Below are 26,600 nucleotides of genomic sequence, written 5' to 3'. Positions count from 1 at the left end.
CCTCAACTGACACGTGGCAAAGACAAAAGGACGCAGAGAGGCTGGACTTCTCTTGTGCAATGCTGTCGTGACTTCAGATCATTTGTGAGTAAAATATATAATTTAGCAACATAATTTCATGGATGTACTGCATATTTTGGTAAACATAGTCCCTCTGTAACATCCTCAGCACACTAATTTATCTTAAATTATTAAACAACATCTTAAATAGTGATGAAAAGGTAAATCTGTACTGAATTTTTGCCCCAGATCCAGAAACAATTAATCAATTCAGATAATGAGTTAGTTGTTTAAATATTTTTTTTATCCAAAAATGTCAAATAAATTCACTGGTTGCAGTTTCTCAAATGTAAACATGTTTTTTTAGTCTTCTCTGATAGTAAAATGAACATATTTCATTTTAGATAAACAAAAGAAGCAATTTAAGCTCTCAGAACTTGTGATGGACAATTTTATTTTTCACCATTTTCAGATTTTAGAAGCTGACGATCAATCAAGAAAAAAATTAGCAATTAACTGATAATGAAAATAGTCACAGCCCTGAATCAGATTGTTTAATAATAACCGGGATCATGATATCTTCTAAATAGGTTGATGTATTCTGATTAAAATGCCAATCAACCTCCTATAATGGAAAATTAAATAAGCTGTTGTCTCCATCAGTTCAAATGCAAACTCAAATTTGTGTTAAATTACACTTTATACACGTTTTGACAGTTTATCTAAATTTTAGCAAATACAAAGACAAGCAGACTGTACAAATTAAAAGTTTTATTAGAAAATGATGTATACATGTTTATACACACTGTAGATACAGTAGCTGATTTTAACCAAGGAAGCCAACTTTCTGTCTCTTCTTCCCCAAACTCTCCTCCTCTTGCAGCAGCTTCATGAGTGGAGTGTGAAGAGCTTTTCCGACCCGTTTACCTGCCTGGAGACAATAAAACACTTCAGTACTGTACAGTAGATATGAAGCTACTGACTCAAGGTCAACTTTCACTGCTTAACAGTGAAATAAAAATAAAATAAAACCACATTATGCTAATGTATGAGCTGTGGTGAGAGGGGGCCAGATGGTCGAGGAGGAGGGCTGGACTCACCTCTGTCATTTCAAAGATGCTCTCTGGGTCCAGGCTGCCTCCGCCCACCTTCCTCGTGCAGGTGACTGTGCCCTTGTGCGTGACAGAAATGATGAGGCTCGCCACAGAGCAGGCCTTCTCCTGCAGAGTCGCGTCCACCACGTGTCTGTGGCCCACCTGCAGGAAAACAGTGTATATATATTTCACTGTTTGTGCGTGACCACAGGCTTTAGATATTCTGTACTTCAAAGCATCAGCGAGTGAGCTCACCTTGCACAAGGTCACTATACAGGGGACATTTTCTACATTAAGCCTCATGCAGTCATACGGATCGTCTGACAGCTCGATTTCCTTCCCTCCTTCGTCATCTGCTGATATTTGAACTCTGGGAATTCTGTCGATAAGGAAACCAGAGGACTGTCTATGAGCTTATTCAGTCTATATGAACATAGATATAACAGCTGTAAGAGATCCAAACAAATACCAGAATGACACTTTACTCACTTTGTGTTGAAGAGAGCTGCCTTGATAGCTATTGAGATTGCGTCGTACAAGTTTCCATCACACTGCAGAAGCTGTGGAAAAGTAGTAAAGACAATGGGACCAAATACCCATACTAAATAAGCCGTTGTCTTGTGTCAGTACATGTGCTGCTTTGAATTATCTCTGCTGAAACACAGGAACACTTTGACGAGGAGAGACATTGTTTAGTTATCACGTCGTATCATACGAGCAGGACCAGATTAGAAGCACGGGAGCCTTATGATGTGAATAGACAATCACACAGTTCGACCACTCACCAGCACGTCCACGTACAGCACCCAGCAGTGTTCTCCTTCACTGATACAGAGGCTCTTCAGGTCCACGCTGCGTTTGTTGTTGAAGACTTTGTAGAGAGTGTTGCTCAGCTCCGTCCCCAGCTCCTCGCCTCCTCTGCCCTCAAATTCAGGGGTCGCGTTGGCCGAACTAGCGAAAGCAGGAGAAAACAAGGCAATAAACAGCTGCAGTAACTGAATATGAGTCCGAGAGGTTTCATTCTTTCTTGAGTTAGTGGGAAAGAGGTGAGGAAGAGTAAGAGGGGATGGTAGTCAGAGTGACTGACCTTGTCACCCCCTGTTATATTTATGGTATTTATTTTTGGTAAGTCACATCACACATCACTGGGAGCTGCTACAGACACATCTTACAGGGGACAGACAATACAACACTACCTCCTAGTGGCAGTGAATCCATTAAAACACATTACCAAAACTGGTTCACCTACTATTAGACCACAACACATGACGTTTTTACAGTGTTAGTCTTTGTTTTTGTGATTTTTCATTGCTACTGTTTACAAAAAAAAGTCTAAGACACCTTTCACCTTTAATATCAATTCTAAATAAGTGATTTTGACACAATAATTGGGTTGAAATGAAATCTCATTTACTCTTGTCAATGTGCATTGGACCTACCAGTCAACGAAGAACTCCAAATAACCTTCATCTGGCACCATGGGCCTTGGTTTTCCTATTTCAGCCTTTATCCCCACTAGAACTGCTGTGTGACCCTGGCAAAAGAAAAACAAACAAAAATAAAAATAAATGATCAATCAGTAAGTGAAAATCCATACAATACAGAAGGCAGCAGAGATTGGCTCAGATTAGGCTCAGTCAGTAACTCAGCTAACTAATATGCAGGAGTATGTGCAGATGGAAAGATTTAGAGCAGAAAATGAGTCAACATGTGGAACTTATGCTGCAGATACTGAATGTTTTTCGTTACCAGTGTGATTTTGGCTGAGCCGTCTGTGTTGGACACCACATCGGTCTCTATCTCCATGTGTCTGTAGTCCTCACAGCCTCTTCCATCCACCCGCAAATCATCCTGACGACAAGAATCAACATGTCAACAACACAGGACTCAATTAGCAACATGCTAACGCGGCTAGCCTTCCGGGATCATAGAGCAACAAATCACTGCCGCGGCATTTATCGAAATATTTCTAACTCACAGAGGAAGGATGCTGAAATGTTTCTGTGAACAGAACTTACTCGTATTCCGTGTAAAATGTAAACTTTTTCGGCCTCGCTGACTTGAACTGTTGCCATAATGTGAAAATACTAGTCGCATGTGTGCGCGTCGCTCTTCTTCTACGTCATCAAAAGACGTCGAAAAAAACAGAATGCTCGATTGACTTTGCCTGATTTGCTCACCTGGATGTGCCGGAAGATGGAAGACCCCGCCCAACCGGTGCGGACAATCTCAAAAACAGACTTTGAACTCTAAAAGGATAAATACTTCAACTTAAAAAAATATTTTAAAATTATCTTTCAGCCTTTTTTTTTTACATCTTGTTGTGCAATTTGGTTTTTAAAGCCCAAGTTTAATGTACTCCCTATTGTACATATTTTGATTATTATATTCATATTTATTTATTAGAGATTTGCAACACTGAGGTAGAATATTGGCTATAAGAAGGCCTCCATCTTCCATGTCCTGATCCTGATATTGAAGAGAGACCCTGTCTCAAAATCTAGTTTTTAGACCTCAAATATTATAGTTTATATTAAGCTCATTTGTTGTAAAGTTGTGTTTTATCTAATTGTATACATTGTTTTCTTTGTGTAAGGTGATTAAATCTTGGTCAAGGTTGTATTAATCCATCATAGGAGTAAAGCTGCAATCAACTGTTATTTTTTATCATCAATACATTGACATCACAGTTATTTTTCTTGGAGGTTTCAGAAAAATTTCTGAAAATTGTGAAATACAGCTGTTGTTACTCTCAGGAGCCAAAGTTAACATATTCAAATTGCTTCTCTTAGTCTGAGTAACAGTCGAAATCCCAAATTCTTGATTTTACTATCATAGAAACTTGGGAAATCAGCAGTTATTCACATTTTGGAAGATGGTACCAGTGAATTTTTGGCATTTTCTGCAGGCAATTTTGCATCAAAAATAATCAAATGATTTATTGACAAAATTGCTGCCTTAAAATCAGCAGTCGTAAATTACTAGTTGGTTTCTCGGTGCCTGAGGAATAATGAAACTGCCATGTATAACAGCACTGATACATGTCAGTTTCAGCAGGGGGCCGTTGAGAAGCGTTTGCCCCTGAGGCCTTGCAGGAGATTAATCCGGCCATGCGTGAAAGGCATAAACTGTGGCTGAGGTTCAGTAAAACAGAGACATGATATAAATCTTATGAAGAGAAATTATGGGGCTCTTGTATTGAGGGCAACGCTCAGGCGGAGAGAGAAGCTGCTGCCTGTCAGACTCAGCACAGGGCGGTAAAGCTCATGTGTAGGCAGGGTTGACTTCCTGGTTGGCCGTGCTGGGTTTTGTTGTCCCACCGCCCGCAGAGCTTTCTGGACCCGACGGAGAAGCAGGCCTGTTTTTTTTTAAAGGCTCGGTCCTCGGTTGTAGGTCACACACGGATACCACACTAACAAAATACACCTCACTGAAAAAAAACCGAGGTGGTGTTGAGAGCGGGAACCGAGCCACGGGGCAGTGGAGAGCAGCTGCCCGGGGAGCAGTGAGGTTAGCCGGGACTGAGCTATCAGGCGGATCCGCGGTGGAGACTCCCACTCTCACTTCTCTCTTTTTTAACTTCACAAACCTCCAAACTACGAGAGGCCTTCAAGAAACTTCTGTAGACGAGTCAGGAGACGGCGAGGTAGGTTTTTATAAATACAGACCTTTAATTCCTTAAATGATTTATTTTAAGGCACAGTAGATACATAACAGCTGGAAATCCAGATATCCTGCTCCAGCTGCCAGAGTTACTTCCTGCGCCGGTTTATTTCATTAGCACTTTCTGGAAGTTAATTCATTACCGCCCATTATAACGCCATAATAACTGTACAAGCCCTTGTTAATCATCACAAGAGGTAATTTTAACAGCAGAAGACGCTCTGCCCAAGGGCACTACAGCAGGGCAGCTGTGCAGGGACACAGATGTTATTTCATAACTGAGTTTTCCATCATATTTTAGTGGATCTGTTCTTTATCCTGCACTAAATCAAATCAACTAAACTAAAGGCTGCACACAAAATCAGAATAATTAAATAGAGGCTGTCATTTTCAATTTATCAATTAATCTCTTATTTATTTCAATAATCCTCATCAGGAGGAAAACTTAAAGGGTCGTACGTAGGGTCTTCAAAAAGCCCAGAATTAAAAGTTTGTTTTGACCTGCAGTTTTGAAATTTTACATGATTCATATTATAAGTGAAGTTTATTGGCTGAATATGAATGTTTCTTGTATGTCAGTATCTCAGCTCTCATAGTGCAACCATCGTGCAGCAGTTGCCGCATGTCAAGAATAAAAAAAAATTTAAGTTCTGATTACTATATGTAATTCAGAAATGTGTAAAGGTGTGAAAAAAATTGATATTAAAAGGTGCAAAGGTGCCCACTGAGGCTGCGTATGTATGGAGCCCAGACTTTTGTGCAGCACCACTGTAAATATTTTAGTCCATATTATGTCAGGTAACAGTGGAAAGTATCTAACACTGTTTTCTGGAGTCCAGATTTTAGAAAGAAAGAAAGATAGAAAAACAGAAAATCATGACATTTAGGAGGCTGGCATTAGGATATTTTTTGGCATTTTTGCCTGAAAAAACACATAGAAACAGATAATCAGTTATCAGAACAGATGCTGATTAACAGTAATAGTTTCAGCCCTGCTCAGTCGTCCAACATTAAGTTTTATTTTCATATCTTTTTACTGAACTTTTACAACTTATGCATCTACTTATCACAACATGACACAAATCACAACAGTCGACATCACAGCTCCACGAACTACACAAAGCCTAAAGCACAAATTGTCTTGTACGTAATGTGGGCATACAAGAGTACAAGAGTAGGAGAGTAAAAGCTCCAAGAAAAAAAATCTCTTCACTGAACTCCAAAACAAATGGCACAGAGTGGCTTCATCCTGATGACAGCAGGAGCAGATCTTTGCTCGTCTGCTTCTGTGTGTTACCTTAAACTGCAATAATGCACATGGATGTTGAATGAATTCTTGGAAGCTCCAGACTGCCATGATTTCAATCCTAAAGTCTTTAGCCCACTGTTCCCTACGATCATCCAAAGAAGCAGAGACCATTTCTTGAACTGAACTGTGTAGTTTGGATATCAGGCCTCACTGCAGAGGGTCCCAGTCGAGAAATTCCTCCATCCAACGTCGTATTGAGATGGGAAGGGGACAAAAAGCCTCTTGGCAAATTTTCTCACTTGGAAATATCTGCAGAAATTAAACTCAACTCAAAACGTCTTTAATGTCATTCAAAAAAACTACACTGGACAGTGCACAACTGAACAAAATTTAATTGCATCTGGTTTCCGTTTGACAACAATGAATAAGAAATATGAAAATAATTATGATATTAAAATAAATGTGTAGAATATGTGACTTACAAGAGGTGTGGACTATCATATTGTTGCATCATTTAAAAAAAAAAAATACGAATGAAATTACTGTCTTGAGAGAGATCGTCCAACATAGTTTGACATATTTCTTTATCCTCCACTAAATCACATCAATACCTGATGTTCAATATCTGATGTTTTCCATGTTGTGTCACAGATTTCAGGACACCAGAATCACAGATATCAACATTTATGATCCTGTCTAAATACTATGGAACCACCGTGTTTGGTAGCTGCTAGAAAAATGTGTTAAAGTAGAGTAAGAACACCTGCAGTAGCAACAAAACTTAATTTCTTAATCGGGTCACAGAATTTGGTGTTGTAGCATCATTGTAATAACTACTGAAAAATTATGGTTGTCATGTCCCTGTCAGCTCCAACCAACACAGAGTGACATAAACTGACAGCTTGCCACTTGTTAGTCCACAAACCTTTGTTTTTATAAGCTGCCAAATGAAGTTATCGGTAAAGTGAGCAGAAAATTTTAGTATTAATTAACTGTTCATCGCACCACAAGGTCAAATCTACCTCCCTCTCATCTCTGCATCACATCACGTCTCATCCTTCCTGTCCACATTAATAATCGCCCCCATCTCTCTTTGCTGTCAGTTACTTTGAAATATATTCTAGCAGCAGGTGATCAAACATGCCCATAAATCATTGATTGACTGTGCTGTGCATACATTTAGAGTCACTGCCACTGTTTAAAGGTATCGAGGTGTTTAGTGGCATTACAGCAGCTCTCGACTGTCGTGTCTTTTCTTTGGGTTGACGTAATTAAAGAAAGGCTGCTCTGTAAAGTGTTTCTGTTAAAGTGAAGTCAGTCAGTCAGTTGTTTTCATTGTAAACACAGTCATTCACTGAGAGGAATGTATAGTCTTCACCACAAAAGAAACCATTCACTCGACTTGAGTTGACAGTTGTTAATGAACTGAACAGTTAGTCTTACTCCAGGTCTTTTAATAGTCGTGTGTTTCTATCTGGTCCAATCATCTGCATTTTCTTGGCGTCTTTGTTTCTAATGGGGCGAATCGTTAAAAGCAGCCCACATAACAATTACATTACAGGCAGTTATCAAGCATCCTGCACCCCTCGCCCTCCCTCCCCTGGAACCAGTTTTACTTGCTGCTACCACCAGCAGAGTCAGTCTGACAATCATTCACATGAATAACAGTTAACTCGACTGATCAAACAAAACCTGTTTAACAAGGATTTAGTCCCAGTTCTTGAAACTGTTGAGCTCTGCAGTGACGTGGACGAGTGAAATGGACTTGATAAGATTTTCCGTGCTGATAAGGAAAAGAATTACTCCTGTACACAAACCGCACATTCTTTTTATGGACTTCTTCAGGTCAGAAGCTTTAAAAATGGTTTGTACCAATGGATTTACAGGCTTTATAAAGATAGGTACAATAAACATGTAACAGAATTAACAGTTAAAAAGTATTTTCACCTTTAAATTAAACTGAAAAAGAGTGAATGCCACATGTCAGGATTGGAGACACACAGGTCATTAGTTTTACTTCTCAGTTTGTTGATGATGATGATGAAACTTTATAAATATAAATACTACAGTGGAAATTCAATAATTACATTAAAAGAAGAAACAGTATAAAGTCTTGTTGCACAAGAGTGAAACATAAGATAAATATGATGATAAATAAATGACAAAAAATGTTTTCCAACAGTATTGCAAGGAGCACTCTTCTCTCTAAAAGAAATTATGAATGTCATGTCTCAGCTTAAATGTTGGGCTAACTAAACAAAGGGTAAAAATAATTCAGAGTTCAAGTAGAATACAATAGAAACTCAATCCAAAGCTCATTAACCCCAAAGAGTTAGAGTGCAGAGACAATAGTACAGAGACAATAGTACATCAAATATATTAAAAATACATGTTTTTATATATATTTTAATGTGGCATAGTAGCTGGTGAAAGTGGAGCTCGTTTTAGCTACCTCATATGCTTTCAAGTAGTTTTAAAAATCGTCATCTGTAACTTGTAACTGCAGTAACTTGCACTATCAAGGCAGATGGTTCAGTAATCCTCCTCTTGTAGTGAAAGTGATAGCTGCAGACTCAGACATCAGACCTCCACTGTGACCTCCCGCTGCGCCCGACTCCTGCTGTGTGATGACAAGCGCGGTGAAAGGGGTCAGGAGGCTACGCTGCAGGGTTTGAGTCGGTCATATACTGTAGAGAAGAAGAGGTAGGAAGAATATTTTTATCAACACAATTCCCCCCGTTCTCCCAGTTGTTTCCAGAGTTGTGTTGTGTTTCAAGAGGTTGCGATATAATTATAGAAGTCAGTCCCATCCAGAGGTTCTATACAGAGGCTGGTGCTTGGAATTAAAAGTTTTGGCCTCATGCTGAGGCTGAGCGATAAAACGATAAAGATAATCATCGCAAAATAACTTTTCCTCGATAGAAATATCAGACATGGTAGATACAACGTCAATAGAAGTCATTCCTTCCATGTTTTGGTGAAAAGACAGCACGGAAAGCTAATGATAGTGAGAATAATGATAATGGAAAAGATATGCACACAACACAGAGTGTAGGAGTAGCAGGTGGCAGCACGTAATAACGTGCTAATAATGTTTGGGCTACTGCAGCTGTTCACACCTGTGCGTAAGGAATGGAAGCGAGATAAAAGAGAAAATTACGACAGAAAATGTTAACGAAAACCCGAGCGACAGCGTTACAGAAGAAGACACCCTAACACACACAGCCCGAGGCACAAAAGATGAGGAGATTGTTGAAAAGAAGCTCTTTTCTGATAAAATAAATAATATTTAAACCAAAAAAGACCTTATGACATCGTCACTTAGGAGTGTTTTTCCATATAGCCCAGCCCTAGCTCATGGCCGGTGCTAGAGGAAAAGTCAGATGATGTCTGGAAGAAGTCTGTAGACATCTTCTTCTATGAGCCATGAATGTCTGTAATTCGTCTGCAATCCTTTGAATCGTCCTTTGAATATTTCAGTCTGAACCACAGTGGTAGATCAACAGGCTTAAAGAAAGTAGTCATTACAAACACTGTTTTCTGTTTCAATGAAACAAAGCCTCAGAGATGGAAAAAGAAGGAGTGATGAAAGGGTTTTCTGGTTTGAAGTCTTGACACAGAGAGGTGAACAGGGTCTGTGACTGATCCAGACTTGGGTTGAATTGGACTGCTGAGATGTTTTTGCTTAATCCAGAGATGACTTTGATTAATTTGCTGCCAAACCGGTGCTGTATCGTTTTCTTTCTGATTAAATCCCTTTCCTCTGGGGAGACATTAAAAGTGAGATTAGGCTATCGCTCATTTAAGCCTAATGGAAAGATTGAATCCTCAGGAATGTCCGAACCATTTTGATTACGCTCCGCCGTAAGCTCAGGTTTTAGCGAGGAGAAGGGGGGCGTCGAGGTCCGGCCATCCTCTGGGAATAAGCCGTCTGTGTTATCTGCGTATAATAGTGAGGCCTATTTTTGGTTTTCTGACATTTTATCCCCCTTTGAAGTCACTTCATCTTTGTCCACACACACACTCAGACCTGCTCAATTGCTTATTCATGAGCCTCCAAACAGAGCTGGACACGCACTCAGGCCCAGTGTAGATCAGGACAACTGAGTGTGTGTGTGTGTGGGCTGCTTTTGTTGAAGCATTGTTTTGTTTCACTTTTAAGAATCACGGCCTCTAAAGTCCAAACAACAACCGCCTCTATTTATTGTGGGTCTGTTTGGATTGTGTTGCCTGTCGGGATCAGACTGGTCGGTGTTGGTTCCTTCAGTTAATGCCTCCTCCTGAGTATTGTCCTCAGCCTCATTTGCTGATTCACTCTGTCTTATTAGCCCCGATCTTTCTTTATATTCCTTGAGGATGCAGTGCACTTATAGGTCTGTTTACACCGACTCTTAATTGTTGTGGGACACTGTGATATTGCAGTAGGACAAATGATAAGTCAGTTAGTTGACTAATCAATATTTTGATACTATACTAATATTTTAAGGTATTTTTGAGTCTGGACTGTGAGGATTTGCTCTTTTTCTTTCTCTTATCTGACAGTAAATGTATAATTTTAAGGTTTTTTCTAATGTTTGGAAAAAACAAGACATTTGAAGATGTCACCTAAGATTCTGGGAACTATGGTGGACATATTTCCCTATTTTTTGACATTTTATAGGCCAAACAATTAATCAGTTAATCAAGAAAATGATCAGCAGATTGTAAAATGCTAATGAAAATTATCTTTATTTGCAGGCCTACGCTCGTACCATCCCTCACTGACACAGACTTAATCCAAATCCCTTGCCTAACTCTCTAATTCCCTTTTTTTCTTTCATTTTCTTCCCATCTCTCTGCTCCCCCTCTTCCTCTCCATCTGTCTCTCATTGCCGCTCGCAGCATGCGGTCGGAGCCGCGGGCGTTGTAGGATGAAGAGCCCGGCTCACCGCACCAGGGACATCGAGCGGCAAGCTGGGTACCTGAAGCCCGAGCACTGCGCCCCTCCCCCGCCCCGCACCAGCTCAGACACCATGTGGTTCATCCGCGACGGCTGCGGCATCGTGTGCGGCATCATCACCTGGCTCCTGGTCTTCTACGCCGAGTTCGTGGTGGTGTTCGTCATGCTGCTGCCTGCCAAGAACGTGGTCTATAGCCTCTTCAACGGGGTGCTGTTCAACGGCCTGGCCTTCCTCGCCCTGGCCTCTCATGCCAGGGCTATGTGCACAGACCCGGTCAGTCAGACTCTCACACTCTGATTACTGGTTTTAATGTGTGTCGGCTGGTTAAACACTTTCTCTTGGACTTTGATTACTTTATAATAAGATTGATTGATTTGTCGATTAACAGCAAAATGATTAGCAACTATTTTGATAATTGATTCATCATCATTTTTCAAGTTAAAAATGCTCAACATTGTCCTTATGAGCATTTTTCACTATTTCATAACTTTTCATAGACCAAAAGATGAACCAATCAGTCGTGAAAATAACTGGGAGATTATTTGATAATGTAAATAAATGTTATTTTTCCAGGAAAAAGGTCAAACATTCTTTGATTATTATTATTCTTTCTTTTTCTTCATGCCGGTAAACTGAATGTTTTTAGTATTTTATGTTTCATCTAACAACACAAATAAATAGGAGATGTCAAATTGTAACTTTTAAAGAATTTGTGAGAAAAAAACATTTCATAGAACAAATGATTCATTGATTAATTAGCAAAATATTAGGAGAATTTATCAATAATACAGCCATCTTTAATCAAAGCCCTGCTATATGAGCTGTATCACATCTTTGTACAAACAGCCTCTAAATAACAAAACATGCAACCTAGGACAAAATTGTAGATAAAAATGTTTTATAGCTTTTGCAACTCTCACTTTGTTGTGCTCCAGTTTTTAACTTGGGAAGTCGAATGATACATTTTTCTGGTTTAAATTTCTTGCAGAGTTTAAATTTCCATTGTGACGGAGCTCCTGCAGCTGAACTAATGTGAAGGAAACTATGTTAGACATCTGATGTAATAGAAACTACGACTGCACGCCTTGTCAACACGTCTTCATCTCCTCTCTCCTCTCTCTCAGGGAGCCGTGCCTAAAGGGAACGCTACCAAAGAATTCATCGAAAGCCTGCAGCTCAAACCAGGACAGGTGGTCTACAAATGTCCCAAGTGCTGCAGCATCAAGCCTGACAGAGCTCACCACTGCAGGTACAGCACCGATTCACCTGCACAGATCAGGGGAAAGATTGCCAGGTTTTCACTGCAGATGCAGCAGGTTTTAAAAGATGTGGGTCTGAGGCGGGCAGGGTGTTCTGCTGAAGTCTGCACCTTACAGAGGAGAGTCCTGACGCCACGCTCCTCACTGGGGACTCCTCTCCTCATCTGTGTTTGTTCCTTGTTCCTTGTTTAGAGTAGCTCTGTAGCAGTTCCCTGTAGACTCTGCAGCTTGATAATAAGGATTTCCCTCTGTGGCGGCTCAGTGGGTTTCCTGGGATTCAGAGGCATGAAAAGTGCAAAAACACTGCAGAGTAATTGAATTGCAAAGCCAGTGAGTCACTCTGTCTCAGAGACAAAAATGAGTTCTAGTTTGAATGAAACAGATTATCTATATTTTTTTGCTTAATATCATGAGTCATCCTTGTAGGTGGTTCAGATGATACACTTCTCTAATGACCCGTAAGAATAATATGTTTCGCAGCAGGTAGCAGCTTTTTAAAATTAGATTTCCCTCAGTAAGAACACCAACACGGCTAGATTGAGTGTGACTTTCTGCTTTGTCAGATGATAGATTAGGAGTTGTCAGGTCTTACTTGAGTCGTGACCCAGCGGCAGGTCTGTCAGATAAATAACCCCCCTCCGCCCACACACACACACACACACACACACACACACACACACACACACACACACACACACACTCACTCACTCACTCACTCACTCACTCACTCCATACACACACACACACACACACACACACACTCACACTCACTCCATACACACATATAGAAACACACCAGCCATGATTGAAAGCAGTCTGGCTTTGAAAACTGTTAGTCAGTGTCAGTACTTCAAGCTGCTCCAGATGGACTGACAGAGTGTTTGTGTCTTTCACTCTGATCTACTCTGACTTACTAGTCTTTTGCATATCACAGTTTTTGCCTGTTTTTATTCCATTTCGTCATCTTCATTCTTATGAATCTGTGTGTCCACAGTGTGTGTAAACGCTGTATCAAAAAGATGGACCACCACTGTCCCTGGGTGAACAACTGTGTCGGAGAGAACAACCAGAAATACTTTGTGCTCTTCACAGTGAGTCTATAAACGCCACTCCATGAAAATAATGTCTTCAAGAGGATCAGTAGCATCTGTGAATATCATCCTATATTTACTGTAATATATTAGTGCGTGGACTTTATAATGAGTCTATACCTACAAACAGCTCCCATTTTTATGAGCTAATGGGCTCTAAATGTCCAGAAATATAGATTGTTTTCGAAATAAATAATTTATGAACCATTGAACTGATTTGTCATTAAGATTGTAGATCATGCTGCAGCTTCCAGAGAGATGAGGAGGCTCAATAACATCTTGTTAACATTAAATCTTTGTTTTGTTCCTCAGATGTACATTGCACTAATTTCCTTCCATGCACTAGTCATGGTGGCTTTCCATTTTTTGCTCTGCTTTGAAGAAGACTGGACAAGTGAGTAATACAGAGCAGTCGTGGCTTCTTACAGTCTCCTGTTAGAGTTGACTGTAATTTGATTTTTGGTAACAAACTTCTTATTTTTTAAACTGTTTCTCTGTTCCTCATCAGAGTGCAGTAACTTCTCCCCACCAGCAACGGTCATCCTCCTCATCCTCCTCTGCTTTGAGGGTCTCCTCTTTCTGATCTTCACTGCAGTCATGTTTGGGACTCAGGTTCACTCCATCTGTACCGACGAGACGGTGAGTGGAAAAACAGCAGTAATTTCACCTCCTCATCACTCTTCTGTGAACCTCACTTGATGGTTGGGTGTAAAAGTTGTGAGGTTGTTCTTTCATCGAGAGAATTGGCTCATGATCTTCCTCTCACATCCTTCATTTCTTGTCATCTCTTGACTGTCGTCGCTCTAATAAAAGCATAACATGCACAGATTTTTAGGATATAGACACACTACAGTGTCAGTGATAGAGTTTAGTTAACCAGGCACATGTGCAGGTCTTTCGCTGGTTCATTTATCTGTTCTGACATCCTAAAATAAACCATAATGAGAAAGATTTCTAAAGGGTTTCAGATTTACACAGTTTGTTGTTTTAATATATCAGAGCATGGATGTAAATAGGAGCAGGTAATTCACTCACAGCCTCCAGGCAGGTTGAGATTACTGCATTTTCTCATAATGGACAAATCTGGTTAAACCGCCCACGAGGATGACTCACGGTGTCATAGTATTCACTACAAAGATCATCTATTTCAGTCTGTTTCAATCTAATGGAGGCTGCTAGTGTGTGTGTGTTTGTGTTTTTTTCTTACTCAGGAAATACTTGGAGTGAGTCACCTAACCCTGATTAAGACAAAACAAGAGAGAGCAAAACCTGCTTCAGTTTTAATCCCTCTCAGTGGTTATTTTCTGTTGGTACATTAAATGTTAAAGACATTGCTTTATCTCTGCAGCTGATATCAGCACTTGAGACTCGTATCTTCTCACGTCTGTCGTATCTTACTCCTGCAGGGTATCGAGCAGCTGAAAAAGGAGGAGAGAAGATGGGCCAAAAAGTCTAAATGGATGAATATGAAAGTGGTGTTTGGCCATCCGTTCTCTGTGGCCTGGCTGAGTCCGTTTGCTACACCCGACCACGGCAAGGCAGACGTGTACCAGTACATAGTGTGAGAGCTGGAAACTAAACTGTGGACTCAGACTGACTTAGACTGATTAGTCCTGGTTTGCCCTCCTATTGGCTGGACCTCAACGAGCATGAACTCCTTTCAACCACTTCTCCATTTTCTTTCATTTATGGATATTTCACTTATTGAAATTTCAGGGTATTCTGTTGTAAGCTATTACATTGTTTTTTAAACTACTGTCACCTTCTTTTACATTTTATAGTTTCCCTCTTGGTGCTGACTGAGATTAATGAGGTGTAGCTGTGCAAAACAAACCAACAAAAAAATTCAAACTAAGCAGTGACAACTTGACAAGAAGCACTTGATAATAAGAGTTGGTGAAACGACACCAAGAGACTGAGTTCTGCCTTCTCCGGGGGGAAAGTTTCCTGCATCATTTCCTGCTTCCATGACTAAAACAATGTGAACTGAAGTCCAGAATGTTTCCGTACTAAGTGGCACAGTCCAGGTGCCAAGATTGCCGCCCGGCTTTTGTCATCCCGTAAACATCGCTGTTGTGATCCAGTCACTTGTTGTTTTGCTGTATTCTTGTCAAAGCAATAGTCTCTTGCTGGATGCTGCGCATGATTTGCCTTAGAACAGTGCATTGGTGAACAGTGGCATCTGCTATTTTTAAAGAAATTTCTATTATTTTTTGCCTTAATGTGACAGTCAGGGTGAGACTGGTTAATACAACGAGTTTGTCGTATCTTTCTTTGGTGATAGATAAGTGGATTCGTTCAGGTCATCTAAAGAATGTATTTTGAGAGTAACTTTTATCAAGTTTTCTTTTAACTTACATCGATTTTTTGTCTGCACTAAACTCCACCTATCTGGCACTCCAAGAAAGTTAGAATTAATCACACGCAAGAGCAGTTTGAGTGTGTTTTATTGCCGTTTAGAAGGGCCATTAGCCAAGTTTGGTCAAAGGCTGTAAGACAGAGAGCAGCATTAGCTTCGCAGTAGCCAGTTAAAGTTATAATCCTTAAGATTTCAGGCCTGGTTGACTTGGTAACCCTGTGGTTGCAGCAAGTGTGGTTTAATCTTCCAGCAGACGCTCGTCGAGCAGCTACTTTATCAGAAACACAACAGAGGACCAACTTGTTAATATGTTTACAGTGAAAGTTGAATGTTATTAATGTTAAACAGCAGTAGGAAATATTGGAGCAGTAACTTAACAAAGCTCTGATGCAGTGTCAGGAGAGGGAACAGTTAACACTAGCCTGAGTTTTCATCCAAATTTGGCGCAAATCTTAAATGAATTCCTGACAAATTGTCAAAAGAATTTCCAGTATTTCCACTCAAGTGTTTTTACACACAGATTTAAAGTAAAATAGGTGGATGGAAATGCATTTAATGAGGCTGATAGCAGTTAGATAAAATTAGAAACAGTGATGCTGGATTACATGGCTCATTTTCTGTGAATCCTTCATGCATGTTAAGGCGGTTTGAATACAGAGCGCGAATCATGGACTCCACCACAGTTTACAGAAAGGTAAATACTGGGTTTAAGTGTATGTGGATAGCTAACACAAATAATATAAAAAATGTAGGTTTATTTCATCCGAATCTTAAGGATTATAACTTACAAATCTGAGACTTGGCAGGTGAACAAAGTCTTGTTTCTAGTCCAAAAGGCAGCACACCTTGTAAAAGTTTTAAAGCGACACTTTAACCAGTCTCCTTGTGATTATTTGACAAGTATGTGCTGTAAATGTAGACGACGTCTTTGCTCGATAACCGTCACAGTCACCAGCTCAGATGGAAAGTCAGGGAATAAAGCAATACACATTGCTCTCTGAATGCACTGACCCTAAGTGTAATTCACTTCCTCTCAACTGATGGAATTTGCTTATGGATAATCCAGTTAGTTTGTCATAGATTATAGTTGTGGGCCTGACTAAAGGGGGAAAAAAGCCTTACAGGATCAAGTGTTTAAAATTTAGGCCAGTGGAAAATGTTCACTGAGGCTGAAAGACCATGTTAAAAATGCACATTTACATTGTCACAGCTGTGGACAAAGCCAGGCCCCCCCAGTGTGAAGACAAGACTGGATTTTACCTGTGGTGATAAAAAAAAATGATGCAGATGGGAAACAGACCACTTCAGAGCATTTAACACTAAAAAGGCCTTTGCCCAAATGTGTTCGAGCGCCTTACTGTAGTATAAATTAATGCTTTTGAAGACGAGGAAACAAATTATTAGAACGTAGCCTACATGTTGCCAAACTGAATGCTTAATGAACAGAGGCAGTGAAGTAACCATTTCAAGTGTAGTGCATTGTTAAGAGTGACATTTTCTTAGGCTTTTAAAATCACTGGAGTTTTTAAAAAAATGTAAAAAAAAAAACCTTTAATGTGGAGATGCAACCGTTGCTATCCAGTTTACACATACAGTACACCAGCTTCCTTCTTTTTTTTGAAATATTCAGTATGTTCTGTGTGGTCAGGTATGAATACTATTTATAGTACTTACTGTGGACCACGTGATTTTATTATTATTTTTTGACTGGTTTTTGTTCTAAGGGGAATGAAATAAAACTCTATGTATGTATGTGGCAGTTCTGGTAGGTTTTATTGATATTTATTGACTGTGATCTGTTTGCTTTTTATATATTTTTACATTTTAAATTCAGGGATATATTTGATACTATAGTGCCAAAACAGCAACAACAACAAAAAAAAACTTATTGTAATGAACATAGTCTGACAGCAACATACCATTAAATCAAATCAAATAATACACAATAAACAATTCTACAGCAATTTTTGCTGTATATACCCTTTGCAGTTTTTGGGACAATTATTAAACGCCCCTAAATAAAAACATTTTCCTTTAGAAAGAAATAAACAAAGCATCCCCTCATAAATACCTTTGAATTTTAATGGTTGCTTTCTTTAGAATTACCATGTGAAAATGTTAAAAAGCATGGCAGCCAAAATAAATAACACTTCTTCATCCTCCTATGTTGGACAGAGAGCAGACCATCACAAAGTGGCATTATGAGACTGGATGGGCTGGAGCTAGCTGGTTAGCATGCTAACTTTAGAAGAAAGAGAAATAGAAACACATCAAGAGTTAACATGCCGTTGCTTTCCAAAACTGGAGACAGCTCTTGGCAAGTGAGGGAATGAGGACTGATGCTACGTTTCTTCAACAGTGGTAAGTAAACCGCTGTTAATGCTAATATTGGCTATGTAGCAATAGCAAAAACTTGTATATGGCACCTTTAATTCATTTACTTACACCTGGACAAATACAGTCTTTGTGACTCTATTTGAATTTCATGGATGGAAAGCAAAACAGAAAACTCTAAAGTCCAATTGAGAGAAAACTTCTTATGAACAGATACAGTCCTCTTTGCAGTGCCACGCTATTATGTGCCATGTGAGTGAGTGCAGTGCGCCTCAACGGCCCTTACACCAATTTGTTTTGTCTTCCATTTTTACCAGAGGTACTTAAAGGGAGGGAGCTGGTCTAATGGAGCATGACGCTCACTGTGTAAGTAGATGTAGAATAGCTCAAGGCGAACATTACATCCAGGCCCATTAACTAAAGTAAGCACTCTCTTCATTAGATGGTACTGTGTCTGAATGCAAAGAAAAGACATTGAGCTAAATGACTGTAGTTCTTGTTTGCTGCAGAAAAACACAGGTCTTCACATCTAATTTAATTTATCTGGATGTGAAGTAGCTCCAAGAAGCTATTCTGTTTGAAGTATAAAGCCGTCATGAAGACATAGTGAGCGTCTACCCACAGCCAACAATATCTGAGTGACGGAGACGAGAATCTTGTTTGTCAGATGAGATGTTTATTTAATAATTTAACAGTGTTTCTTCTCTCAGTGGAGATGACAATTTACACATCCTTTTAAGTGTTTCCTATTAACAGAATATATTTACACTTTTACAAACATTTGTTTCACATAATCTGTAAGACACGTTATGAATGGTTTCTATCAGAGCAAACAGAGTCTTCCTCTAATCACACTGTCTCGATTTGCGTTAAAACGTTAAACATTATGTGAAATTTGTCAGTGCAGCAGCCTCCGGATTAAAGTGACAGCTGATCTGCACATAGAGGTTAAAGCGTATCAAGAAAGTAATACAAAATCAGACTCTTAAATTATTTGGAAGCTTCACTCATTTTATATTTCAAAGATTAAGATTGAACAAGAGGCTCTGGTGTCAACAGTACACCTTCAGATTGCCAAAATCTTTTTGATTCAATAATTTCTGATAAATTTACAGTTGTTTCCTTGCAGTGCAGCACATTAACTCGTCAATGTGACACACACCTCGTCAGGTCAGGATGATATTTCAATAGATTTCTAATCTCTCTGTACAAACACATCTACAGTTTATGTGCACACGGATATAAATACATCACACTCAGGACCATGCCGCTGTCACAGAGCTAGAAATGTGGCTACTGCAAAGCTCTGATTGGTTATATTACAGTGAGAGTGGGTTCACAGGTAGATGGTTTACCCTCATATCATGCCGTTAACTGGAGAAAAGCCAGGCACCAAAATATTTTCAGAATAAAAGCAAAGTTTACAGATATTAAAGGTATGTTAAAGGAATCGTTTGACCTTTTGGGGAAGTATACTCCTTCACTTCCTTGCCAAGAGTTAGATGAGAGGATTAAAACCACTCTCATGTTTGTACGGTAAATATGTAGCTGGAGCCGGGTGTCAGTTAGCTTAGCTTAGCATAGAGACTGGAAACAGGGGGAAACAGCTAGCCTAACTCTGTCTCAAGGTAACAAAATCCACCGAAAAGCACCTCTAAAGCTCATTAATTAACATGTTACATGTTGTTAACATGTTATATGTTTAATCTGTACAAAAAATAAAGTGTAAATAAATGTCAAGTTGTAGTTTTATGGGGGGGTTATGTACTGGACTGTTTCTTGGCTAGTATGCGCTAGTTGCTTGATAACTGCTCTATTGCTACTGTAGACAATGTAATTGCTACTGGCAAATGCTAATCACATTATATCGTCACCAAGAAATAGTCCAGCACATAACCCCCCCCATAAAACCACAACCTGACGTTTCTCTCACGTCTGTCTGTTCAATAAATGAAGCCAGACCCAGCAGCCAGTTAGCTTAGCTTAGCAAAAAGACTGGGAATAGTGGGAAGCTGGTAGCCTTGCTTTGTCCAGAGGGAACAAAATCCATCTACCAGCACCTGTAAAGCTCACTAATTAGCATGTTTGTTCAGCTACTGTCTTGAAGTCAATTTTTGTTTCTTTTACACTTTGTTTTTGTAATTAATGAGCTTTAGAGATGCTGGTAAGTGGCTTTTGTCACCTTTGGACAGAGCTAGGCTAGCTGTTTCCCCTTGTTTCCAGTCTTGATGCTAAGGTAAGCTAACTGGCTGCTAACTTCAGTTTCATATCAACTTTATAGGTGTGAGAGTAAAAGGGTTCCCAGAAGTAACATAAAGCTAATTTTGTTTTTATACTTAGGTTTTTGTACTGATTAAACATACGATAACAAGTTGTCAGTAGCAATTAATTAATCAATTGTCTACAGGGGTAACTGAGCAGTTAGCAAACAACTAGTGGACAATGGCCAAGAAATAGTCCACCACATAACCCGCCCATAAAACCACCACTTGACATTTATAATTCATTTTTTGTACAGATTAAATATGTAATATGATAACGACTTGTGACGTGTTAATTAGTGAGTTTTAGAGGTGCTAGTAGGCGAATTGTGTCACCTTTGTACAGAGCTAGGCTAGCTATTTCCTCCTGTTTCTAGTCTTTATGCTAAGCTAAGCTAAAGTAACTGACTCCACAACTAGATATTCACTGTACAGACAAGGGAGTGGTGTCAATCTTCCCATCTAGCTCTTGGCAAGAAAGTGACTGAGCAGCATTTCCCAAATTGTCTAAGTACTCCTTTAGGTAACGCAACACACCCAGGATCCTAAACCATGGAGGCACAAACAACTGAATTCACTCCTGATGTTGCTGCATGTGTGAGGCTGCGAGTGACCTCTGCTGCCAAGAAATCCTGCATGGTGAGTACAGCCCTGCTATGAAACATCACTCAGCCGGCCTTTAATATGAGAGCTTTGTAATCACATTGTTGCTGCAGTCACATTAATAGGGATGCATGTAAATCACATGATACAAAACCTGCACAGCAGCAGTTGGAAGGACATCTGATATATTTGTGCATTGCTGCTGTGGGATATTACAGACAGGTATTATAGCTACCGTTATGCATTTATATTATGATATGTATCCAAACAACAGCAAAGTGTGATATTAAAACACCACTCAACAAAGCAGCCTTTGATGTCATGTTCAGGCAAATCCCTGTATACTACAGTGTAATTACTTAGCTGATTTATACTAACAGAAACATCCCTCTAAGTAGCATGTATTGCCATTTTCTATGCTTAATTATTAATGCTCAAAGCTCCCTCGCTGTTACGCACATCACAGTGTCATGAGATTTAAAGGAAGTATAATGTTATTGCACTCTCACTGACAACTCCAGGGATGTGGAGAGAAGCTTTTAATGAGGCCAGGTGTCTATTAAACCCCCAGAGATGATGGGTGATAGATTGATATTTGTGATGCGCAAGTAATATGAGTTTGCGGATGCAGGGCACATAAAGCTCACCAGGCAATCAAAAACAACGTGTGATGTCTCTGACGCTGGAGAGACAGTTTGGCCGCCTAAGTCACAAGTTTAGTAAAAACGAAGCAGCTCACGGGGACGTCGCTCCAGTGTGAAATTATGCTTCGGGATGCTTTGGTGTGATTTGTCTGAGCTTAGGCCTCGGTGGGAGCATGCACATGTCTGTCATGAAATGGAAGACCAGCTGCCTCTGAATCAAAACATGTGACATGCTCATATGTTGAGGTTAAGGTTCAAGCTAGAGAAAGGCAAAGAAAAAGTAAAAGAAAGAGAGACCCCCCAGACAGAGGGCAAAATCACACCAGGGATGAGCCTTTCGGTGCTACATTAGTAGGATTATTACTTGTGAGAGTACGCCTCGTTAGCTTCATAATAGCATTGTCTTGAGCATGCATTAAATGGAATGTCAGTGTAGGATGTTTACAGTGAGTGTCATAGTAACTTAAGGAAATGTGAGAGTTAATTAAGAAAGCTTTGGTGATCTGATGGCTGCAGTATATATAATGCACAGGCTGATAGGTGGTAACATCATGCATGTGGTGAACAATCCTTTTGTCCATTCGTCATGAAAAAAACCCAAGTCCTCAAAATATAATCCGTGTTTCTTGCGTGTTTTCTTTCTCTCCTTTAAAACAACGACTCTTGAAATACACTTTCTTTTGTTTTTTTGCTGAGAGTTAGATGAGAGGGTCAATGCCACTCTTGTGTCTATGTGCTATATATGAAACTAAAGTCAAGAGAGGGTTAGCTTAAGGTGCTTTTCCACCATTGAGCTCCAGGAACTTAAATATTTGAGGAACTGTTTGTCATTTTAGAGCAAAAATACCAGAAAATTCACTGGCACCAGCTTCTCAATGCAAATGCAAATATTTGCCAGTTTTTCTTTTCAGGTTTTCACTGATGGTCAAACAAAACACATGGTTTTGATATGTTGTTTTTCACTGTCTTAGGTGTTTGGTGTAGTGATGATGAAAATAATTGTTGGTACAGTCTTAACTGGTGGTTGCAGCCTTACAATTCTCCTATGATGGATTAATACAACCTTTCCCCAGGTTTTCTGTGTGTTAATTACTTCAATAAATCAATGCAAATCACAATGCACTGAGGGAACTTTTATTCCTGAGGACATTAGTTCCCAAGATATTAAAGTTCCTGGAACTTTTGTTGGAAAAGCACCTTAAGCGAACTCTCTCTTGGCTGTAGTTTCATATTTACCATACAGACACGAGACTGGTACTGACCTTCTCATATAACTCTCAGCAAGAAAGCAAAAAAAAGTATATTTCCCAAAACGTCAAACTGTTCCCTTTAAGTCTCTTCCCTTCCCTCACATCTGCTCTGTTAGCTCATGATTTGTTGTGCTGTTGTCGATTAAACGTAATGTAAAGCTTGTATCATTTTTGCTTTATCGTAAGCCTGTGAGTAAAGATGAGTTTAGGGCTTCTGGGGAAACTGGATGCAGGCATCCATAAGCTTGTCTCCACCAGCCCAACTGCTGCGCCATGGCCAGACTGGCTGAGAGCCAGCATCTCCTCTGATTTTAGAACAGGACGAAACAAGGCTGCACCACAGCTGAGCCAGCAGGGTTTAGCAGCCTACATGGCCACAAACCAAAGATAATATAAATAGTCACTGATTTAAAATAAAGACACAATTTGAGAGTTATATAGTGAAATAGTTCAAACAAGGAAGAGAATATTTGATTGGAGCTCATGTTCTCTAACACTTTGGCTCGATGTTAAAATCAGAGGAGCTGCCAACCAAAACACGCCACATACCACAGCCAGCCAGAGCCAAGCTGAACTGAACCAGTGGAGACGAGGCGTATTATTCATCCTTCTTGGCGACTGCGCTCTGCTGTCCGTCCTGTGGCGAAACCCTCTGCAGTACCAACAGACCAGAGAAGGTCAGGGAGATCCCAACCCACCACAATGTTATCTGGGCTTCGCCAAAGATCAGCTGGCCTAGGAAAGCCTGCAGAGGTGGGAAAAAAATCAGCGTGTTCTTCTCAGTCAGAGGAAACCTCGATGGAATATGTTAGACAAGGAGCTGAACTTTAACAAGAAATTCCTGTAAGACACATGTGGCGAGTTATTTCTGAATATAGTCCAGCCTACTTTCTAAAATAAAGCTGCTTATGTCAGGAGGAAAGGACGTAATGTCCTTCTGAAATTATGGACAGACTGATGTGATGTGTTAGAGGACAATTAGTAAGACTACAAAGAAGCAGAGATAATAAGAGCCAATAACTTACGGAAGATATGAAGTTGGAGGCGGTGGTGGTCACAGTGGTTCGGGTGGAGGAAGAGGAGTACCTGAGTGCTTTAGCGAGGAAGGTCCACATCACAGCGTTGCAGGTGAAAAGGAGTCCGCCACACAGCAGCCTCAGAGGGATATGGAGCTGGAGAACACAAACAGAAACGTGTCGAAGAAGCTCATGACAGCTGATTTTTGTTGTTGTGTGTCTGCTTGATGTGGACACAGTTATATTGTTGCAACCAGATACACAATAGTCACACCTGCAAAGGTGATTTAGCCAGGACTCAAGAGGTTAAAATGTATGTGTTCTTGAGCTGAAAACCCTGCAGTCATTGATGCAGTGGTGGAGGAAGTAGCCATGTTTACAGAAGTGAGCAGTTAGGTTAGGTGCCTTGCTCAAGGGAATTTCAGATATTGTGGGTGAAACGCTAAAGATGTTCGCCCACGTGGGGCTCGAACCCACGACCCTGAGATTAAGAGTCTCATGCTCTACCGACTGAGCTAGCCAGGCACATATTAGGATGATATTTTACAGCTGAAATCATCAGTTGATTAATCCATTAGTTGATCAACAAAATGTGATTGGCAACATTTTTGATATGTGATTTATGTTAGTCATTTTTTAAGCAAAAATACCCAAATTCCTCTTGGCATCACCTTCTCAGATGTGAATATTTATTTTGTTTTCTCGTTAATGAAAATTAAACCTTATCAACAGGAAAAATGGAAACAAACTAATAAAACAAAACAATAAATGAGCTCAAACTAAAAACCTCAGCAGTTGCTCGTTTTACCCAGTTGGTAACCCAGCCTTGCTGATGCAGTCAAACCTCGTGGTTAATATTTAGAGCAGTTGTTCTAAAACCTAATTTGTTATTTTTATAATCAGATAATAAAGAGAGTGTGAAGGTCATACGAGAAACCTGACCCCCTTTAGAAGCCGCGAGCTCAACCACGCTGAAATGCAAAATAACGCGATAACATGCATATCACACTCTGTACGAGCTGCAATGTCATTCAGCACGCGGACACGGCACGAGAGCGCAGCTGCTGCATGGGCTCCCCCGCGTGATGCTGCTGACGGTGCTGATGCTGAGGGAGTCAGGGAGGCAGAGAGAGGAGAGGCGGGCGGGGATAACCCCCCACCCCCCCAACTTCCTCCGTGAGAAATCACCCCGCTCACAGGCATGCAAAGTCTGCGCTGCATTATTCACGTCCTGTCCTCACTGCGTTAATAATTAACACTTTAACTGCGGCGGTGCCTCACCCGGTCACAGGTGGTAGTTTCGTCCGCTTGTCTAAATTTCCGCTGCTCTCCCCACGTCCGGAGTCCGGTTTCACAGACTCCCTTCAGGTAGTCGGCTCCGAGGGACAGCTTGGCCGACGACGACGCCACGGCCCCGAGGAAACCCGCCAGCAGTGCATAGAAAACTCCCGGGAACATGTTGATGATGGCAGCCGAGGCACATAATTTTCTAATCCATCCTCACATTTCTGCTGCTGCTGCTGCTTCTGCTGCTGCGGGTCCGGTTTGAGCTGCCTGCATGGTTGTGTGTGAGTGAGTGTGAGTGTGTATGTGAGTGTCACCGAGCACGTTTCCCTGCACTTTCTACCGACAGCCGTCCGGCGGCAGTCACACAACACATGGTCAGCCCGGATCAGAGCAGTGGTTGGACTAAAAAAGCCCCTGTGGCATTCTGGGAAGTGTAGTTCCATAAATTTCTAACCTTGACATGAAAAATGACTTGTGTACAGAAATAAGGTGTCACAATAAACAATGTTTATTATTATTATTATTATTATTATTATTACAGGAAAGTGAGATTAAACATGTATCTTTTTAAATGACATTTTCAACAAAGGACTTTGACTTTTCTGCAAGTATTATCTTAAATGCATGACTTTTAATGAAGTATTTTAAATGTTTGGTATTGCTACTTAATATTCCTTCCACCACCATATAAGTGCAGCAGTCCTCCTTCCTCTTTTCATTATTATCATGAAAAGAGACTGAGATTCGAATATTTATCTATTTAAGTAACATTTTCAACACAGAATTTTGATTTGTAGTGGAGTATTTTTATTGTTATTTTCTTTTTTCCATAATTTTATAACTGTAGCTGAATAAAAAATGGAAGCACCAACAAGGTGTCTCTCAAACATGCTGTAATCATAACGAACGACACACGTGTTATTATTATCCATCCATTCATTAGCTGTACAACTTATCCTTTTGAGGGTCGTGGGGGTGGGGGGGTGGAGCCAATCCCAGTTGACATTGGGAACATTCTGGACAGTTTGCCAGTCTATCACAGGGCTGAGGACAATCAATGCTAATGTAATGTCCTTGAGTGTGGGTGGAGAGTGAAGAATGACTCCATTTGATCCAGACTGGTTGGACCGCAGAGACAGACCTCCGTTCCCCTCAGCATACTAATGAGCTGCATTAAAAGATCATAAAGAATCATTACGTTAAAACACACAGAGTATAAGCAGGATGTATGGGAGGAGAGTGCGTAGGCAGGAGATGGTTACACATGTGCATCCACACATGATCCTTACTCCCTCTCATCTGTGGCCTTTATAGAGAGAGATGAGCCTGTCAGAGAAGGAGGAACCACAACAAGGCTGAATTATTCTCCCTAATTAGGGAACAGAAAGTGGAGTCATTGCTGTGAACGTATGGGTCTGTAATGACCGGATTAATCAAAACATCGTAATAAAGACAAGCGTCATCAGGAACAGAAGTCCATCTCTTCATCAGACTCGGCAGCTGAAGTGTCTCGGCAGCTGTAGTGTCCTTGTCTGTGTGGCAGTGGAGCG

At 40.3% G+C, this 26,600-nt stretch overlaps 3 protein-coding genes and 1 non-coding gene across 4 annotated transcripts; 1 reads left to right on the top strand and 3 right to left on the bottom strand.

The window, feature by feature from the left end:
• Window positions 1-756: 756 nt before the first annotated feature.
• On the bottom strand, window positions 757-3,246 carry exosc7 (exosome component 7). The gene is made up of 8 exons (XM_018687166.2): window positions 3,113-3,246; window positions 2,844-2,945; window positions 2,534-2,628; window positions 1,880-2,045; window positions 1,584-1,654; window positions 1,350-1,473; window positions 1,101-1,256; window positions 757-931 (listed from the first exon to the last, which is right to left on the bottom strand). Exons 1-8 carry the CDS (start codon window positions 3,167-3,169, stop codon window positions 827-829), a joined length of 876 nt encoding a protein of 291 aa, XP_018542682.1. The 5' UTR covers window positions 3,170-3,246; the 3' UTR covers window positions 757-826.
• Window positions 3,247-4,346: 1,100 nt separating this feature from the next.
• zdhhc3b (zinc finger DHHC-type palmitoyltransferase 3b) lies at window positions 4,347-17,407 on the top strand. The gene is made up of 7 exons (XM_018687172.2): window positions 4,347-4,740; window positions 10,888-11,219; window positions 12,071-12,195; window positions 13,200-13,296; window positions 13,609-13,690; window positions 13,805-13,935; window positions 14,703-17,407. The coding sequence occupies exons 2-7, from the start codon at window positions 10,917-10,919 to the stop codon at window positions 14,859-14,861; spliced, it is 897 nt and encodes a 298-aa protein (XP_018542688.1). The 5' UTR covers window positions 4,347-4,740; window positions 10,888-10,916; the 3' UTR covers window positions 14,862-17,407.
• A 1,238-nt stretch (window positions 17,408-18,645) lies between these two features.
• Window positions 18,646-25,399, bottom strand: LOC108890312 (transmembrane protein 42). The gene is made up of 3 exons (XM_018687173.2): window positions 25,045-25,399; window positions 23,773-23,919; window positions 18,646-23,492 (listed from the first exon to the last, which is right to left on the bottom strand). The coding sequence occupies exons 1-3, from the start codon at window positions 25,219-25,221 to the stop codon at window positions 23,346-23,348; spliced, it is 471 nt and encodes a 156-aa protein (XP_018542689.1). The 5' UTR covers window positions 25,222-25,399; the 3' UTR covers window positions 18,646-23,345.
• On the bottom strand, window positions 24,217-24,288 carry trnak-cuu (transfer RNA lysine (anticodon CUU)). Its single transcript has one exon. It is a non-coding gene; the product is annotated as a tRNA-Lys (tRNA).
• Window positions 25,400-26,600: the final 1,201 nt, after the last annotated feature.

The sequence above is a fragment of the Lates calcarifer genome, linkage group LG3, assembly GCF_001640805.2.
Source record: "Lates calcarifer isolate ASB-BC8 linkage group LG3, TLL_Latcal_v3, whole genome shotgun sequence".
Classification (NCBI taxonomy): domain Eukaryota; kingdom Metazoa; phylum Chordata; class Actinopteri; family Centropomidae; genus Lates; species Lates calcarifer.
The sequence above is the reverse complement of the archived record's forward strand: the minus strand, read 5'-3'. Positions and strand labels throughout refer to the sequence as shown.

What these genes read in the sequence shown, in the direction of transcription:
- zdhhc3b (XM_018687172.2), top strand. Translation starts at nt 10,917, where the DNA reads ATGAAGAGCCCGGCTCACCGCACCAGGGACATCGAGCGGCAAGCTGGG. An exon ending in GACAGAGCTCACCACTGCAG is followed by an intron (nt 12,196 to 13,199) that starts GTACAGCACCGA and finishes GTGTGTCCACAG; the next exon opens with TGTGTGTAAACGCTGTATCA. An exon ending in CCATCTGTACCGACGAGACG is followed by an intron (nt 13,936 to 14,702) that starts GTGAGTGGAAAA and finishes TTACTCCTGCAG; the next exon opens with GGTATCGAGCAGCTGAAAAA.
- LOC108890312 (XM_018687173.2), bottom strand. Translation starts at nt 25,221, where the DNA reads ATGTTCCCGGGAGTTTTCTATGCACTGCTGGCGGGTTTCCTCGGGGCC. An exon ending in AAACTACCACCTGTGACCGG is followed by an intron (nt 23,920 to 25,044) that starts GTGAGGCACCGC and finishes TGTGTTCTCCAG; the next exon opens with CTCCATATCCCTCTGAGGCT. An exon ending in CCTCCAACTTCATATCTTCC is followed by an intron (nt 23,493 to 23,772) that starts GTAAGTTATTGG and finishes CCACCTCTGCAG; the next exon opens with GCTTTCCTAGGCCAGCTGAT.
- exosc7 (XM_018687166.2), bottom strand. Translation starts at nt 3,169, where the DNA reads ATGGCAACAGTTCAAGTCAGCGAGGCCGAAAAAGTTTACATTTTACAC. An exon ending in ACATTTTACACGGAATACGA is followed by an intron (nt 2,946 to 3,112) that starts GTAAGTTCTGTT and finishes TCTTGTCGTCAG; the next exon opens with GATGATTTGCGGGTGGATGG. An exon ending in GCAGCTCTCTTCAACACAAA is followed by an intron (nt 1,474 to 1,583) that starts GTGAGTAAAGTG and finishes CCTTATCGACAG; the next exon opens with AATTCCCAGAGTTCAAATAT.